A 15,380-nucleotide genomic window follows, 5' to 3' on the forward strand; every position below is an offset into this window, starting at 1 on the left:
TCAAGGACCCCCACATGTATATGTATTTGACCCCCACATGTATATGCATTTGACCCCCACATGTATATGCATTTGACCCCCACATGTATATGCATTTGACCCCCACATGTATATGCATTTGACCCCCACATGTATATGTATTTGACCCCCACATGTATATGCATTTGACCCCCACATGTATATGCATTTGACCCCCACATGTATATGTATTTGACCCCCACATGTATATGCATTTGACCCCCACATGTATATGTATTTGACCCCCACATGTATGCATGCCCGCGGACCACCCATCTGAAAATGTTTTGTGCCTGGGACCCCCCCAAAAGAGACAATTAATCTATAAAACAATATCAAAATTATTCAGCATTCTTCAAATATTTTCGATTTTTCTCTTTTTTTTTAATGATCCAAAATAGCCAATGCATAAATGGTTGAAATGATTGTGATTACATTAATATTTTTGTTGTTTCATGAAGCTTTTACGTAGCCGTGCCAAAGTCTTGCTTGTTTCTGTATAGACAGTCAGGAAGATTGTGTGTGTGTGCATGTGTGCGTGTGTGCACATGCGTGTGCGCGTGTGCATGCAGGTGTGTGTGTGTGTGTGGTGTGAGTGTGCGTACGTACAGGGTTCAGTAGCACGGTCAGGAACAGCTCTCCTCCTCTGATGCTCTTGTCCAGCTCCTTAGATCCTCCTGGATACTCATTATAGAAGATGGTGTGAGTGAACAGACCACAGGTCTGCCTGGGAAGGACCTGGAATACAATATACAGGTTAGAACTGACCCCAGGTCTGTCTGGGGAGGACCTGGAATACAATATACAGGTTAGAACTGACCCCAGGTCTGCCTGGGAAGGACCTGGAATACAATATACAGGTTAGAACAGACCACAGGTCTGTCTGGGGAGGACCTGGAACACAGTATACAGGTTAGAACTGACCCCAGGTCTGCCTGGGGAGGACCTGGAACACAATATACAGGTTAGAACTGACCACAGGTCTGTCTGGGGAGGACCTGGAATACAATATACAGGTTAGAACTGACCACAGGTCTGTCTGGGGAGGACCTGGAATACAATATACAGGTTAGAACTGACCCCAGGTCTGTCTGGACAGCGCCGTGTCGTAAGCTTGTAGATCAACTATTTGCACATTATTATTTTTTTTACTTTTTAAGTATAACAATTTCAGTCATTTCTTTTCTTTTCATTTGTTATTCATTCAATGTTTCAACGCCAAAAAAACACAATGGAATTGTTAACACAATCAACGTCGGGATTCCTTCCAAATTGAAGCTCGGGGCCCCCAACATCGTTTCCCCAGTGGCCTCAAAATATACTAAGTTGCCAAAGAATTCCATAGTCTCGCATTCTCTCAAAATGTGGCTCTCAATACGAAGGCATTTCGGTTGGCACCCGGGTTCTGTGCGCGCACCACTGGTCGCTAACCATGCTTTTTCACCTTCCCTTTCTGACTCATTGTTTAAAGTGTGGCATAGAAATGGTATTCACTCCTTCAAAGATCTTTATATTGATGGGTTATTTCCGACCTTTGAACACATTTAATTTACCCCAATCACATTTCTACAGATACGACATTTTTTAACACAGCACACAGAATGTATCCAAATGTGAATCCAGCCTGCGACAGATGTGGCCAGTCGCCGGCCACTCTAGCTCATATGTGACCAGATTTGACTGAGAGACTGCCATCGCGCAAATACCAGCTTTTCACCAGAGTAGAAAAACTTTTTTTTTTTTTCAAAATGAGTTTATAGCACAGGCAGACTCTTCACATACTAGTGCATGTCTGAAATAAGTGTCAGAGCTGAAATCGACATGTAAATATGAAATAAATGCTTAAACATGTAGCTATAGGTGTAATGTTAGAGACCACAAAAGTGAACCTTTCAAGCCTGTTTTCTCAACTCGCTGTTTTCTGCAAGACATTAGTCTATAAGCCATATCTCCAAAACTAGTGGGCCAAACTGAACAACCAATATGTCAATTTGAAGCTATGATTCCCTGCTTTCATATGACATGAAAAAACAAAAATTCAAAAAATCCAATGGCAGTCCCTCAGTCAAATTTAGTCACATATGTTCTGGCACTGCACTAAACTAACATCATATTGGCAAAGTATATTTAAATCACTGTCAGACATTGTTGGAAAACCTTTTGACCCGGATCCACTGACAGCAGTTCTAGGGGTTAAAAGCCCCGGGGTCAAACTGTCTACTTTCCAATATAACATGGTAAAATATGTGACTCTACTGGCTCGCAGACTGATACTGTTGAACTGGAAGCAAGCACAGGTTCCGACTCACACTACACTTATGAAAGATGTTATGCACTATTTGCAATTGGAAAAGATAAAGTTTGAATTGAGAGGGAGTGAAGATAGATTTTACCAGACATGGCAACCCTTCATTGACTATTTCAATAGGTGCACGCTAACCCCTCCTACACAATAGATAACATAAGTGTTTTTTCTTTATTTTTAATTTTTTTGCTTGCTTACCTCGCTAAGATTCCGATAATAATCGCTGATGATCCCTCATGTTCATATTAGGCAGGTGAGAAGTCAGAAATGAAGAGTTTAGTATATCAACCAGATTATAACGCCCTGGATTAGGAGAGATGAGGCATTCTTTCTGCAGTGGTAAACTAGGAAGTGACCGGGACCGGGGGTGAACGAAGAGCGAAGCGTACGGTGGCCTTGGAGGACAACTCAAAAATAAAAAAAGGAAACAAAAATCTGAATATTCGTCTCTCGTCTGATATTGAAGATGCACTAGGACGTGTACACACGTCATTGCAACCCGTCGGTTGGATTGCTTATGACGTGTGGACACGTCGGATGGACGGAACCTGTCGCAATTATACGTGTGACCGTGTAATCGTCAACTTTAATGTTGTAATGTTGCCAGCGCTATATCCCGTACCTGTATGGCGCTGTGGATGAAGCCGCGGCGGTAGCGCGCGGGCCGGAGGTGGGGGTACTCCTCCGTGCTGGTCACCCGGATGCCCCACACCGCCTTCCAGGCCTCGTACAGCTGGCTGTGGACCGGGTAGACCCCCGAGTGGTGGGGGGCCACAGCGTAGCCCATGTCCGTGGGGATGCCGTGCTCCTGAGAGGGGGACACAATTCATACCATTTAGGCATTTAGCAGACGCTCTTTTTTTCACCCAGGCTCCTTTTCCACCGGTTGGTTCCCAATGGGAACCGTTCAGTTCTTTTCCACCGGTTGGTTCCCAATGGGAACCGTTCAGTTCTTTTCCACCGGTTGGTTCCCAATGGGAACCGTTCAGTTCTTTTCCACCGGTTGGTTCCCAATGGGAACCCGTTCAGTTCTTTTCCACCGGTTGGTTCCCAATGGGAACCCGTTCAGTTCTTTTCCACCGGTTGGTTCCCAATGGGAACCGGTTCAGTTCTTTTCCACCGGTTGGTTCCCAATGGGAACCCGTTCAGTTCTTTTCCACCGGTTGGTTCCCAATGGGAACCGCTTCAGTTCTTTTCCACCAGTTGGTTCCCAATAGGAACCGGTTCAGTTATTTTCCACCGGTTGGTTCCCAATGGGAACCGGTTCAGTTCTTTTCCACCAGTTGGTTCCCAATGGGAACCGGTTCAGTTCTTTTCCACCGGTTGGTTCCCAATGGGAACCGGTTCAGTTCTTTTCCACCGGTTGGTTCCCAATGGGAACCGGTTCAGTTCTTTTCCACCAGTTGGTTCCCAATGGGAACCGGTTCAGTTCTTTTCCACCGGTTGGTTCCCAATGGGAACCCGTTCAGTTCTTTTCCACCGGTTGGTTCCCAATGGGAACCGGTTCAGTTCTTTTCCACCGGTTGGTTCCCAATGGGAACCGGTTCAGTTCTTTTCCACCGGTTGGTTCCCAGTGGGAACCGGTTCAGTTCTTTTCCACCGGTTGGTTCCCAATGGGAACCGTTCAGTTATTTTCCAATGGGAACCGCTTCAGTTCTTTTCCACCAGTTGGTTCCCAATAGGAACCGGTTCAGTTATTTTCCACCGGTTGGTTCCCAATGGGAACCGGTTCAGTTCTTTTCCACCAGTTGGTTCCCAATGGGAACCGGTTCAGTTCTTTTCCACCGGTTGGTTCCCAATGGGAACCGGTTCAGTTCTTTTCCACCGGTTGGTTCCCAATGGGAACCGGTTCAGTTCTTTTCCACCAGTTGGTTCCCAATGGGAACCGGTTCAGTTCTTTTCCACCGGTTGGTTCCCAATGGGAACCCGTTCAGTTCTTTTCCACCGGTTGGTTCCCAATGGGAACCGGTTCAGTTCTTTTCCACCGGTTGGTTCCCAATGGGAACCGGTTCAGTTATTTTCCACCGGTTGGTTCCCAGTGGGAACCGGTTCAGTTCTTTTCCACCGGTTGGTTCCCAATGGGAACCGTTCAGTTATTTTCCACCGGTTGGTTCCCAATGGGAACCGGTTCAGTTCTTTTCCACCGGTTGGTTCCCAATGGGAACCGTTCAGTTATTTTCCACCGGTTGGTTCCCAATGGGAACCGGTTCAGTTCTTTTCCACCGGTTGGTTCCCAATGGGAACCGTTCAGTTATTTTCCACCGGTTGGTTCCCAATGGGAACCGGTTCAGTTCTTTTCCACCGGTTGGTTCCCAATGGGAACCGGTTCAGTTCTTTTCCACCAGTTGGTTCCCAATGGGAACCGGTTCAGTTCTTTTCCACCGGTTGGTTCCCAATGGGAACCCGTTCAGTTCTTTTCCACCGGTTGGTTCCCAATGGGAACCGGTTCAGTTCTTTTCCACCGGTTGGTTCCCAATGGGAACCGGTTCAGTTCTTTTCCACCGGTTGGTTCCCAGTGGGAACCGGTTCAGTTCTTTTCCACCGGTTGGTTCCCAATGGGAACCGTTCAGTTATTTTCCACCGGTTGGTTCCCAGTGGGAACCGGTTCAGTTCTTTTCCACCGGTTGGTTCCCAGTGGGAACCGGTTCAGTTCTTTTCCACCGGTTGGTTCCCAATGGGAACCGTTCAGTTATTTTCCACCGGTTGGTTCCCAATGGGAACCGGTTCAGTTCTTTTCCACCGGTTGGTTCCCAATGGGAACCGTTCAGTTATTTTCCACCGGTTGGTTCCCAATGGGAACCGGTTCAGTTCTTTTCCACCGGTTGGTTCCCAATGGGAACCCGTTCAGTTCTTTTCCACCGGTTGGTTCCCAGTGGGAACCGGTTCAGTTCTTTTCCACCGGTTGGTTCCCAGTGGGAACCGGTTCAGTTCTTTTCCACCGGTTGGTTCCCAATGGGAACCGTTCAGTTATTTTCCACCGGTTGGTTCCCAATGGGAACCGGTTCAGTTCTTTTCCACCGGTTGGTTCCCAATGGGAACCCGTTCAGTTCTTTTCCACCGGTTGGTTCCCAATGGGAACCGGTTCAGTTCTTTTCCACCGGTTGGTTCCCAATGGGAACCGGTTCAGTTCTTTTCCACCGGTTGGTTCCCAGTGGGAACCGGTTCAGTTCTTTTCCACCGGTTGGTTCCCAATGGGAACCGTTCAGTTATTTTCCACCGGTTGGTTCCCAATGGGAACCGGTTCAGTTCTTTTCCACCGGTTGGTTCCCAGTGGGAACCGGTTCAGTTCTTTTCCACCGGTTGGTTCCCAATGGGAACCGTTCAGTTCTTTTCCACCGGTTGGTTCCCAATGGGAACCGGTTCAGTTCTTTGTGGTTCTTAGTCCATGAGCCAGAGCTCCAACATTGGAACATTAATTATGAATTGAGTGGAGCAAAACCATACCTATATTAGATTGTTATCACCATGACACTTCCCCAGTTGATTACTTACTACTACTACTACGAAGACAATGATTTATTGTATTATAAATTCTAAATTTTTAAATATGCAAATGAGACATTATGTAGGAAAATATGCTAAATAATCGAAAATATGAAAAAGCTACTACTGTGGAAGGGTTATCATGTATTCATTTACTTGTATTGATCATATAAACAATTTAATATAGGTCTAGTTTTTCCCACCAATTTTGGAGCAATTACATCTTGGGGGTCCTTGACATGAAAATGTTTGAGAATGACTGACATAGAGAAACATGGGTTTTTTCAGAAAACTGTCAGGATTTAGAAGGCATTTGTAGAATCGTCCTCAGGTTTAAATGGGCTAATGTAATCCTGGCTCGGACAGACCTCATGCTTCCTTCTATGCACGAGGAGTCCAACTCCACAACCCGACCTATTGTATGACTTAATCCAGAGCGATTTACAGTAAGCAAGAACAACACGTGGTATTACATCAAATACACAGATATAAATAGTCATCAAGGATTGTAAGTAAGCTAAGAACCTAACATCCGTAACAATAGAATATCTGTATAGTAAAGCTATGCGTACACACTATAGAGTGCTATGTCTACATACAATGCTATCTAAATGACACAAATTTGGCCTTAATTTAATGAATTGCATTTTTTATAGCGCTTTTCCAAGTGTTCAAAGCGCTTTACAACGGTCCATTCATTCATACATTGAGAGGTGAAGGTTCATTCATTCATACATTGGGAGGTGAAGGTTCATTCATTCATACATTGGGAGGTGAAGGTTCATTCATTCATACATTGGGAGGTGAAGGTTCATTCATTCATACATTGGGAGATGAAGGTTCATTCATTCATACATTGGGAGGTGAAGGTCCATTCATTCATACATTGGGAGGTGAAGGTTCATTCATTCATACATTGGGAGGTGAAGGTTCATTCATTCATACATTGGGAGGTGAAGGTTCATTCATTCATACATTGGGAGGTGAAGGTTCATTCATTCATACATTGGGAGGTGAAGGTTCATTCATTCATACATTGGGAGGTGAAGGTTCATTCATTCATACATTGGGAGGTGAAGGTTCATTCATTCATACATTGGGAGGTGAAGGTTCATTCATTCATACATTGGGAGGTGAAGGTCATTCATTCATACATTGGGAGGTGAAGGTCATTAATTCATACATTGGGAGGTGAAGGTCCATTCATTCATACATTGGGAGGTGAAGGTTCATTCATTCATACATTGGGAGGTGAAGCGGCGAACAGTCACCAGCGTCCTCACTTCCCACATTCACACACCAATGGTGGCGAGCTCACACCGACGGACTCATTGGAGGCAACGTGGAGTTCAGTGTCTTGCCCAAGGACACTTCCACATGTGGACAGACAGGAGGAGGAGCCGGGATTCGAACCACCGACACAGGGATCATTGGACAACCTGCTCTACCTCCTGAGACACAGAAGCCCTGCATATGCCTGTAAGGTCGTCGAGGCTAGGGCAAGTGCTACAGGCTAAGATGGAGTCTGAAGAGGTGGGTTTTCAGACTACGGCGGAAGATTTGGTCGTGAGTCTCCAATTCTGACTGGAATGGGAAGTTGCAAAGAGGAGGAAGAGGATTTCTCATCTGCATTTCAGTCGAGACAGGCAGACTGCGTCAACAGCTCACACTACCAGCAGGGGGAGACAAAGCTCTACTGTAATGCATCAGCATTACGGCATGGAAGTCCTGAGTCACTAGGAGGACACGCACACACGCACGAGCACACACACGAGCACCTACACACATGCACGCACGTGAGCACCCACAGTGTCCACACACACACATCATGTTGGCAGGTTTTATAGAGGCAGTGTGTCATTGTCATCATGGAGGACACAGGATTATAGAACGAACACACACACACACACACACACACACACACACACACACACACACACACACACACACACACACACACACACACACACACACACACACACACACACACACACACACACACACACACACACACACACACACACACACACACACACACACGTGCAGCAGGTTCAAACCCTAGGCCTAATAAAGCCGACAACAGTAGATCTGCACAACTTCCTACACAGTAAGCCTCTCTGTCTGAAGGGAACGCTGGTCATCTTATAAATAAAGTATTGGCATCGTGACATCTCCTCCTTTCTGTTTAAGTTTGTCTCCCGTGGTCAGCACCTCGACACTACTAGGTGTACGCTCTCCTATCCCTGTGTTTGTTCTGAAGACCGTCTCTCTACAAATGTGACCAAACTGGACACTGTTAGGTCAATGGATTTGTTTTTTCATGTCATGTGAAAGCAGTGGAGGGAGAGTTGAAGACCCTGCATCACACCTGGGGATCTATAAAGACACTGGCCCAGAACAGACCGAAGTGGAGATCCTTTGTTGCTGCCCTACATGCCAGCCGGCATAAAGGGCAGTAAGTAAGTAAGAAAGCAGGGAATCATAGCTTCAAATTGACATATTGGTTGTTCAGTTTGACCCACCAGTTTTGGAGATATGGCTTATAGAGTAATGTGAATTTATTTCATATTTACATGTCTTCTGTGGTCTCTAACATTACACCTAGCTACATGTTTAAGCATTTATTTCATATTTACATGTCTTCTGTGGTCTCTAACATTACACCTAGCTACATGTTTAAGCATTTATTTCATATTTACATGTCGATTTCAGCTCTGACATTTATTTCAGACATGCTCTAGTATGTGAAGAGTCTGCCTGTGCTATTAACTCATTTTGGATAAAAAGAAAATGTTTTTCTCCTCTCCTGAACAGGAGAGGAGTCTTGCCGCCATGACTGTCTCTGTATCAAAGAGCCACACATATTTTGTTAAACTAGGAACAGTGTGCTCACAATCACATTCTACTATACATGTGGAGACATTTGGTCCTCACAATTATAGTGACATACGCACACGCACGCACGCACGCACGCACGCACGCACGCACGCACGCACGCACGCACATAGATAAGACTGGGATCGATATGTCAAGGAAGTTGTATGACAGACAGCAAAGGTTGAGGATTAGATCAGCATGACCTATCCTGTTGAAATACACTGACAGATTAACACACACACACACACACACACACATGTACGGACACACACACACGCACGCACACACACAGCACTTTGTAAAAATGATTTGTATGAAGCAGAAGCATAAAAAAAGTTTTTACAGCGAATGGAACATCTATAAATGGAGAACGAAGGCCGTGACGAAAATGGAGCATTGTCTTATGTCTTTGGACATAAGATTTGATTGATTTATTATTACGTTTTATAGCAGTAATCCTATCCAATACGTTTGGTCAGCGATGGACGGAGAAACTCCACAGCTGCTGGTTTTACGAGACAGGGATCCTTGAGAGGAGACGGAGCCTCTTCTATAGCAGGGTAAGAAATGAAGCATGGCGTAAGACACGGGAGTCTTGAGAGGAGACGGAGCCTCTTCTATAGCGGGGTAAGAAATGAAGCATGGCGTAAGACACGGGAGTCTTGAGAGGAGACGGAGCCTCTTCTATAGCGGGGTAAGAAATGAAGCATGGCGTAAGACACGGGAGTCTTGAGAGGAGACGGAGCCTCTTCTATAGCGGGGTAAGAAATGAAGCATGGCGTAAGACACGGGAGTCTTGAGAGGCTCTTCTATAGTGGGGTAAGAAATGAAGCATGGCGTAAGACACGGGAGTCTTGAGAGGAGACGGAGCCTCTTCTATAGCAGGATAAGAAATGAAGCATGGCGTAAAGGTGGCTGCACACATTCCGATTTTTTGCGGCGTTTCTCCATCAATTTTTCCGAAAAACGCGTCCAGTGTGCAACCACCTTAACTGTCCGTCAGTCTGCGAATCGCTTACAAGCAGCCACACCTACCGTCCTTCACACCAATCACAGCTCATCCCCTCAACAAGGCGGTCCGTTTAACTATTTTTCCCCAGGTACATGTATATATACTGTGGGATGTCGCTAGGCAACCAGCCGCCAGGTAAGCATGAGACCCGAGAGAGCCAGTGGGGAAGGAGCAGAGAGCAGACCACGCCCACCGCTGGGCTAGGTGATCAACGCCTGTTAAGTCCCAGCTGTCTCAAGTTCAACCTGGCCCACCTGTCTCAGTTCAACCTGGCCCACCTGTTAAGTCCCAGCCTACGTCCTGTCTCAGTTCAACCTGGCCCACCTGTTAAGTCCCAGCCTACGTCCTGTCTCAGTTCAACCTGGCCCACCTGTTAAGTCCCAGCCTACGTCCTGTCTCAGTTCAACCTGGCCCACCTGTTAAGTCCCAGCCTACGTCCTGTCTCAGGTTCAACCTGGCCCACCTGTTAAGTCCCAGCCTACGTCCTGTCTCAGTTCAACCTGGCCCACCTGTTAAGTCCCAGCCTACGTCCTGTCTCAGTTCAACCTGGCCCACCTGCGTGGCCAGACAAAGAGCTCAAATGCAGACGAGGCTGCTCTTGCTCTCACTTCCTCACTGACTCTCCGACAGGATAGATCGGGCCATGCTCTGGCAGTAAGCAAATTCCCACGCACTCACACACACACTTGTCAGTAATGAAGTTTTTGTTTTTGGAAAATTCATAGAGAAGGCATGGCAGTTACGTTGGAGAACGATGTATCCATGAGTAACTGTCTATTTGTGTATATGTATCATTATATATGTACAATTTTGTGAGTGTCTTGTAAGCCCGTGCGGGCTGGGCATCGTATGATGTAGGACACTTTAATAAAAACTCTATCTATCTATCTATCTATGTAGAGTGATGTTGGTTATGCAGAACAGGGCTAATGCTCACATGTATCTCTCTACTCTCATAGGTAACCCGGTAAACCTGCTCCCGATCAAACCTGTGATCATACGAGCCCCGCCTGGCTGGAAACGACGGGGAACGAAGTACCTGTCACAGCCCCGGCGGAATTGTATTAAAAACAAAGCAGCCACCCCACTGTGGCCTTCCTCTCACGGAGAGGAAGGACTGTTTAAAAGCCCTTGGAAAGGGAGAACATTTAAGTTGTCACGCTGCTTTATGATTTCACCCCCACCCAGCCCATGCCCACGGGTCTGTGAATAATAAAAGGCCGTATTGGCGATACCCGCTACCTGACTGAGTGCTCTGGTGTTGTTGAGTTTCCACAATACGGACGTCGACGCTAGGTGGGGTCATATCCCAGGTCCGTATATATATACGTACCCCAACGTATACTCCGTCTATATAATGGTTTAGTCCTACGGAAGCTTTTAACATTGGTCCGGTTCCTATAGCAACGCCCCACCGTTCCAACTATGGGATTGCAAATATAATCTCAGTGCAAACCAGATGAAAGGAGGATTTTCAAACCTCCATAAGTCGGACTCTAGGATCCTGTCCTTGGTGGATCTTCTGCCACATTTCGGATTTAATTTGTGCCTTTGTACCGCAACGCTGCCGCCATGTAAACGCTTCTGACGAGAGGTAAACAGTAAACAGCTTGTTCCAATGTGTAGCGAGTGTTTGGGGGGGGAAACTCCGTCTTTTAAAGTGAACGTGTATCGTGGCACTGGGAACTGGGGTTCATGCTAACAGCTAGCCGCAATTATAGAGTTAAAATACTGCTCTCTGCTACACTAGTTCATTGCAACACTAGCTCAGTGCAACCCTGAATACATCACTACTAAATAAATACATGAATACAAATTCTTAGGGAACGGAAATCCACTGCTTGCTCACCAGCTTCCCAATTTAAAAACACATTTTAAGTAATTATTAGCGGTCTGGGAGGACACGGTCTCCTCGCTTCGCTAAGCCAAATCTGTCTGTAGTCGAGAGCAGCCAGGTTGGGCCGGCCGCGGCACAGATGGTCGTGGAAAACGTGTGCAAACAGCGCTGATCACTTTTGCGCACGCTGGACGCTGCGCATGCACATGCACATGCGCACGCACGCAGCGCCAGAACTGCTGTCATAGTTGGTTCATAGTTGCTCATTACGTTCACCAGCTGGAGTCATCAGTGAGTATTAGAACCGCTGCCCGACTGTAGAGCACTGAGTCGGTAACGATGCAAGTTGGAGATCCCGGCTATGCAATACCCGTGTCAGAGTACCCGTTCCACCCGTCTGTGTCCCTTTATGACCATATATGGAGATTTCTGTATCTGTCTCTCTGTGTCCCTTTATTCCTATATATGGAGTTCTGTGTCAGCCATGCCCAAATATGGAGTGTTGTGATGTCAGAACAGGCCAGCTCCATATATGGAGATATAGGGGTGATCAGGTCCAGAGCCCGGGCAGAAGATTTTGTGCTGGTGCTGGACAACCAACCGGCTATCTGACGGACTCTACACCGGGCATTGCACTGCCTGTGGGGGTGTGGAACGTGTGTGTTGGTGTGTGCATTTATAGTCTCACCTGGGCTAACGAGTCTGACCTGGGCTAACGAGTCTCACCTGGGCTAACGAGTCTCACCTGGGCTAACGAGTCTGACCTGGGCTAACGAGTCTCACCTGGGCTAACGAGTCTCACCTGGGCTAACGAGTCTCACCTGGGCTAACGAGTCTCACCTGGTCTAACGAGTCTCACCTGGTCTAACGAGTCTCACCTGGGCTAACGAGTCTCACCTGGTCTAACGAGTCTCACCTGGTCTAACGAGTCTCACCTGGGCTAACGAGTCACCTGGTCTAACGAGTCTCACCTGGGCTAACGGGTCTCACCTGGTCTAACGAGTCTCACCTGGTCTAACGAGTCTCACCTGGGCTAACGGGTCTCACCTGGTCTAACGAGTCTCACCTGGTCTAACGAGTCTCACCTGGTCTAACGAGTCTCACCTGGTCTAACGGGTCTCACCTGGTCTAACGAGTCTCACCTGGGCTAACGAGTCTCACCTGGTCTAACGGGTCTCACCTGGTCTAACGAGTCTCACCTGGTCTAACGAGTCTCACCTGGGCTAACGAGTCTCACCTGGTCTAACGAGTCTCACCTGGGCTAACGAGTCTCACCTGGTCTAACGGGTCTCACCTGGTCTAACGAGTCTCACCTGGGCTAACGAGTCTCACCTGGTCTAACAGGTCTCACCTGGTATAACAAGTCCTAACGAGTCTCACCTGGTTTAACGAGTCCTAACGAGTCTCACCTGGTATAACGATTCCTAACGAGTCTCACCTGGGCTAACGAGTCTCACCTGGGCTAACGAGTCTCACCTGGGCTAACGAGTCTCACCTGTGCGAACAGCATGTTGAGTCTCATCTGCTCGGCCAGCACGCTGACGTTGTGGAACAGGTGAGGCTGCATGTGGCTCCACATGTGAGGAAACCACCAGAAGTCCTTCCTGTGGCGGAGCAGCATGTCGTCTCCACGGTCCTCCTCGTCCGTACCTGACGCACACACGTGCACACACACACACACACACACACACACACACACCAGGGTTGATTCCGTCGATTAAGACTATGGCGAAAAATGTTCGTCGACTACCTTTTATCACTGATGAAAACCTATCCTGGCCCCGCCCCTCTGGTCTAGAGGGAAAACCTATCCTGGCCCCGCCCCTCTGGTCTAGAGGGGCGGGGCCGCTGGGATCACAGCAGTGGATCCTATTGGTTCACTTTCTGAACCAGTATCTTTTTACTAAGGGCCTTCAACTACAGTGTACTTTACTAAGGGCCTTCAACTACAGTGTACTTTACTAAGGGCCTTCAACTACAGTGTACTTTTCTAAGGGCCTTCAACTACAGTGTACTTTTCTAAGGGCCTTCAACTACAGTGTACTTTTCTAAGGGCCTTCAACTACAGTGTACTTTTCTAAGGGCCTTCAACTACAGTGTACTTTTCTAAGGGCCTTCAACTACAGTGTACTTTTCTAAGGGCCTTCAACTACAGTGTACTTTTCAACTACAGTGTACTTTTCAACTACAGTGTACTTTTCTAAGGGCCTTCAACTACAGTGTACTTTTCTAAGGGCCTTCAACTACAGTGTACTTTTCAACTACAGTGTACTTTTCAACTACAGTGTACTTTTCAACTACAGTGTACTTTTCTAAGGGCCTTCAACTACAGTGTACTTTTCAACTACAGTGTACTTTTCTAAGGGCCTTCAACTACAGTGTACTTTTCAACTACAGTATACTTTACTAAGGGCCTTCAACTACAGTGTACTTTTCTAAGGGCCTTCAACTACAGTGTACTTTACTAAGGGCCTTCAACTACAGTGTACTTTACTAAGGGCCTTCAACTACAGTGTACTTTACTAAGGGCCTTCAACTACAGTGTACTTTACTAAGGGCCTTCAACTACAGTGTACTTTTCTAAGGGCCTTCAACTACAGTGTACTTTACTAAGGGCCTTCAACTACAGTGTACTTTTCAACTACAGTGTACTTTTCAACTACAGTGTACTTTTCAACTACAGTGTACTTTTCTAACAGCCTGAAGGTAGTTGACCTTTTTACCAATACAATTATATTAAAGAAACTGTTAACTGGTTAATGTGTGTAAAGTCACTTTAAAAACATAACGTTGTTAACCCGGACAGCGCTGGTTGGCAGGTATCAATATACTTTTAGACCCACATGTTTGTGCCAGTGTGGATGATTACATTTATTTCTTGATCGCCTCTTGATTGTTTAATCATAACGTCATGGGCCGCTATGCTCCATAACAGGCTTGATAAGCCCAAAGCTTATTGATAACGCGTATACTCAATAACCTTCGTTTTTGTCGGGTAACGGTTCTGGAGCTCCATCCCTACCTGTATGGTAGAACTTCCCAGAGAAGCCCAGGTTGAAGGTGAAGTTTGGGACCAGCGTCCGCAGCTTGTTCTGAGTGCTGAGCAGAGCCTGAGGAAGACAGGACACCACAACCATGTCAGAGATCAGAGCTTTTAATTGTTCCTTAAATTGCACACTCGCGCACGTACACGCACGAACAAACACATGCACACGCACGCACGCACGCATGCACACGCACAAACACACGCATGCACACACACACCTGCAGACAAGAGGACAATCTATCTCTCATCAGTCCAGAAAGTACTGACGGTAGCCTGGAGGAGGTGCAGCTATCACCCACACACCCACACACACACACACACACACACACACACACACACACACACACACACACACACACACACACACACACACACACCAGAAGGAGATAGCCTGTGTGTGTGTGTGTGTGTGTGTGTGTGTGTGTGTGTGTGTGTGTGTGTGTGTCTGTGCAAAGCCTGGTTTATGCTGAGCTGGTGTTGAACACCAAGAATATCTATTTTGGGTGGATCTATAGATCTATAGATCTAGCTATTTTCAGATGATCTTCAAGTCCCTGCAGGCCATGCTCGGGGCTCCACACCCGTGGGCGCACGATCCTTGTGAGTTTATTGCGCACGCACACACACACACACGCACACACCCACACACTCACGCGCACGCATGCACGCACACTTCTTATGTCCACCACCGCTCAGCAAACTTCAGGGAGAAAGAGGAGAGAGAGAGAGAGAGAGAGAGAGAGAGAGAGAGAGAGAGAGAGAGAGAGAGAGAGAGAGAGAGAGAGAGAGAGAGAGAGAGAGA

At 46.9% G+C, this 15,380-nt stretch overlaps 1 protein-coding gene across 2 annotated transcripts in view; it reads right to left on the reverse strand.

The window, feature by feature from the left end:
• LOC306931680 (bifunctional heparan sulfate N-deacetylase/N-sulfotransferase 2-like) overlaps positions 1-15,380 on the reverse strand; it is a 50,144-nt gene that overhangs the window by 19,110 nt on the left and 15,654 nt on the right. For both annotated transcript variants that reach the window (XM_079513220.1, XM_079513221.1), the window contains exons 4-7: positions 14,555-14,642; positions 13,028-13,182; positions 2,946-3,131; positions 628-756 (exon numbers count right to left, since the gene is read on the reverse strand). In XM_079513220.1, coding sequence (XP_079369346.1) covers positions 628-756; positions 2,946-3,131; positions 13,028-13,182; positions 14,555-14,642 — 558 coding nt within the window. The remainder of the gene's footprint in view (positions 1-627; positions 757-2,945; positions 3,132-13,027; positions 13,183-14,554; positions 14,643-15,380) is intronic.

The sequence above is a fragment of the Electrona antarctica genome (genome assembly GCF_951216825.1).
Source record: "Electrona antarctica genome assembly, chromosome: 10".
NCBI classification, from domain to species: Eukaryota; Metazoa; Chordata; class Actinopteri; order Myctophiformes; family Myctophidae; genus Electrona; species Electrona antarctica.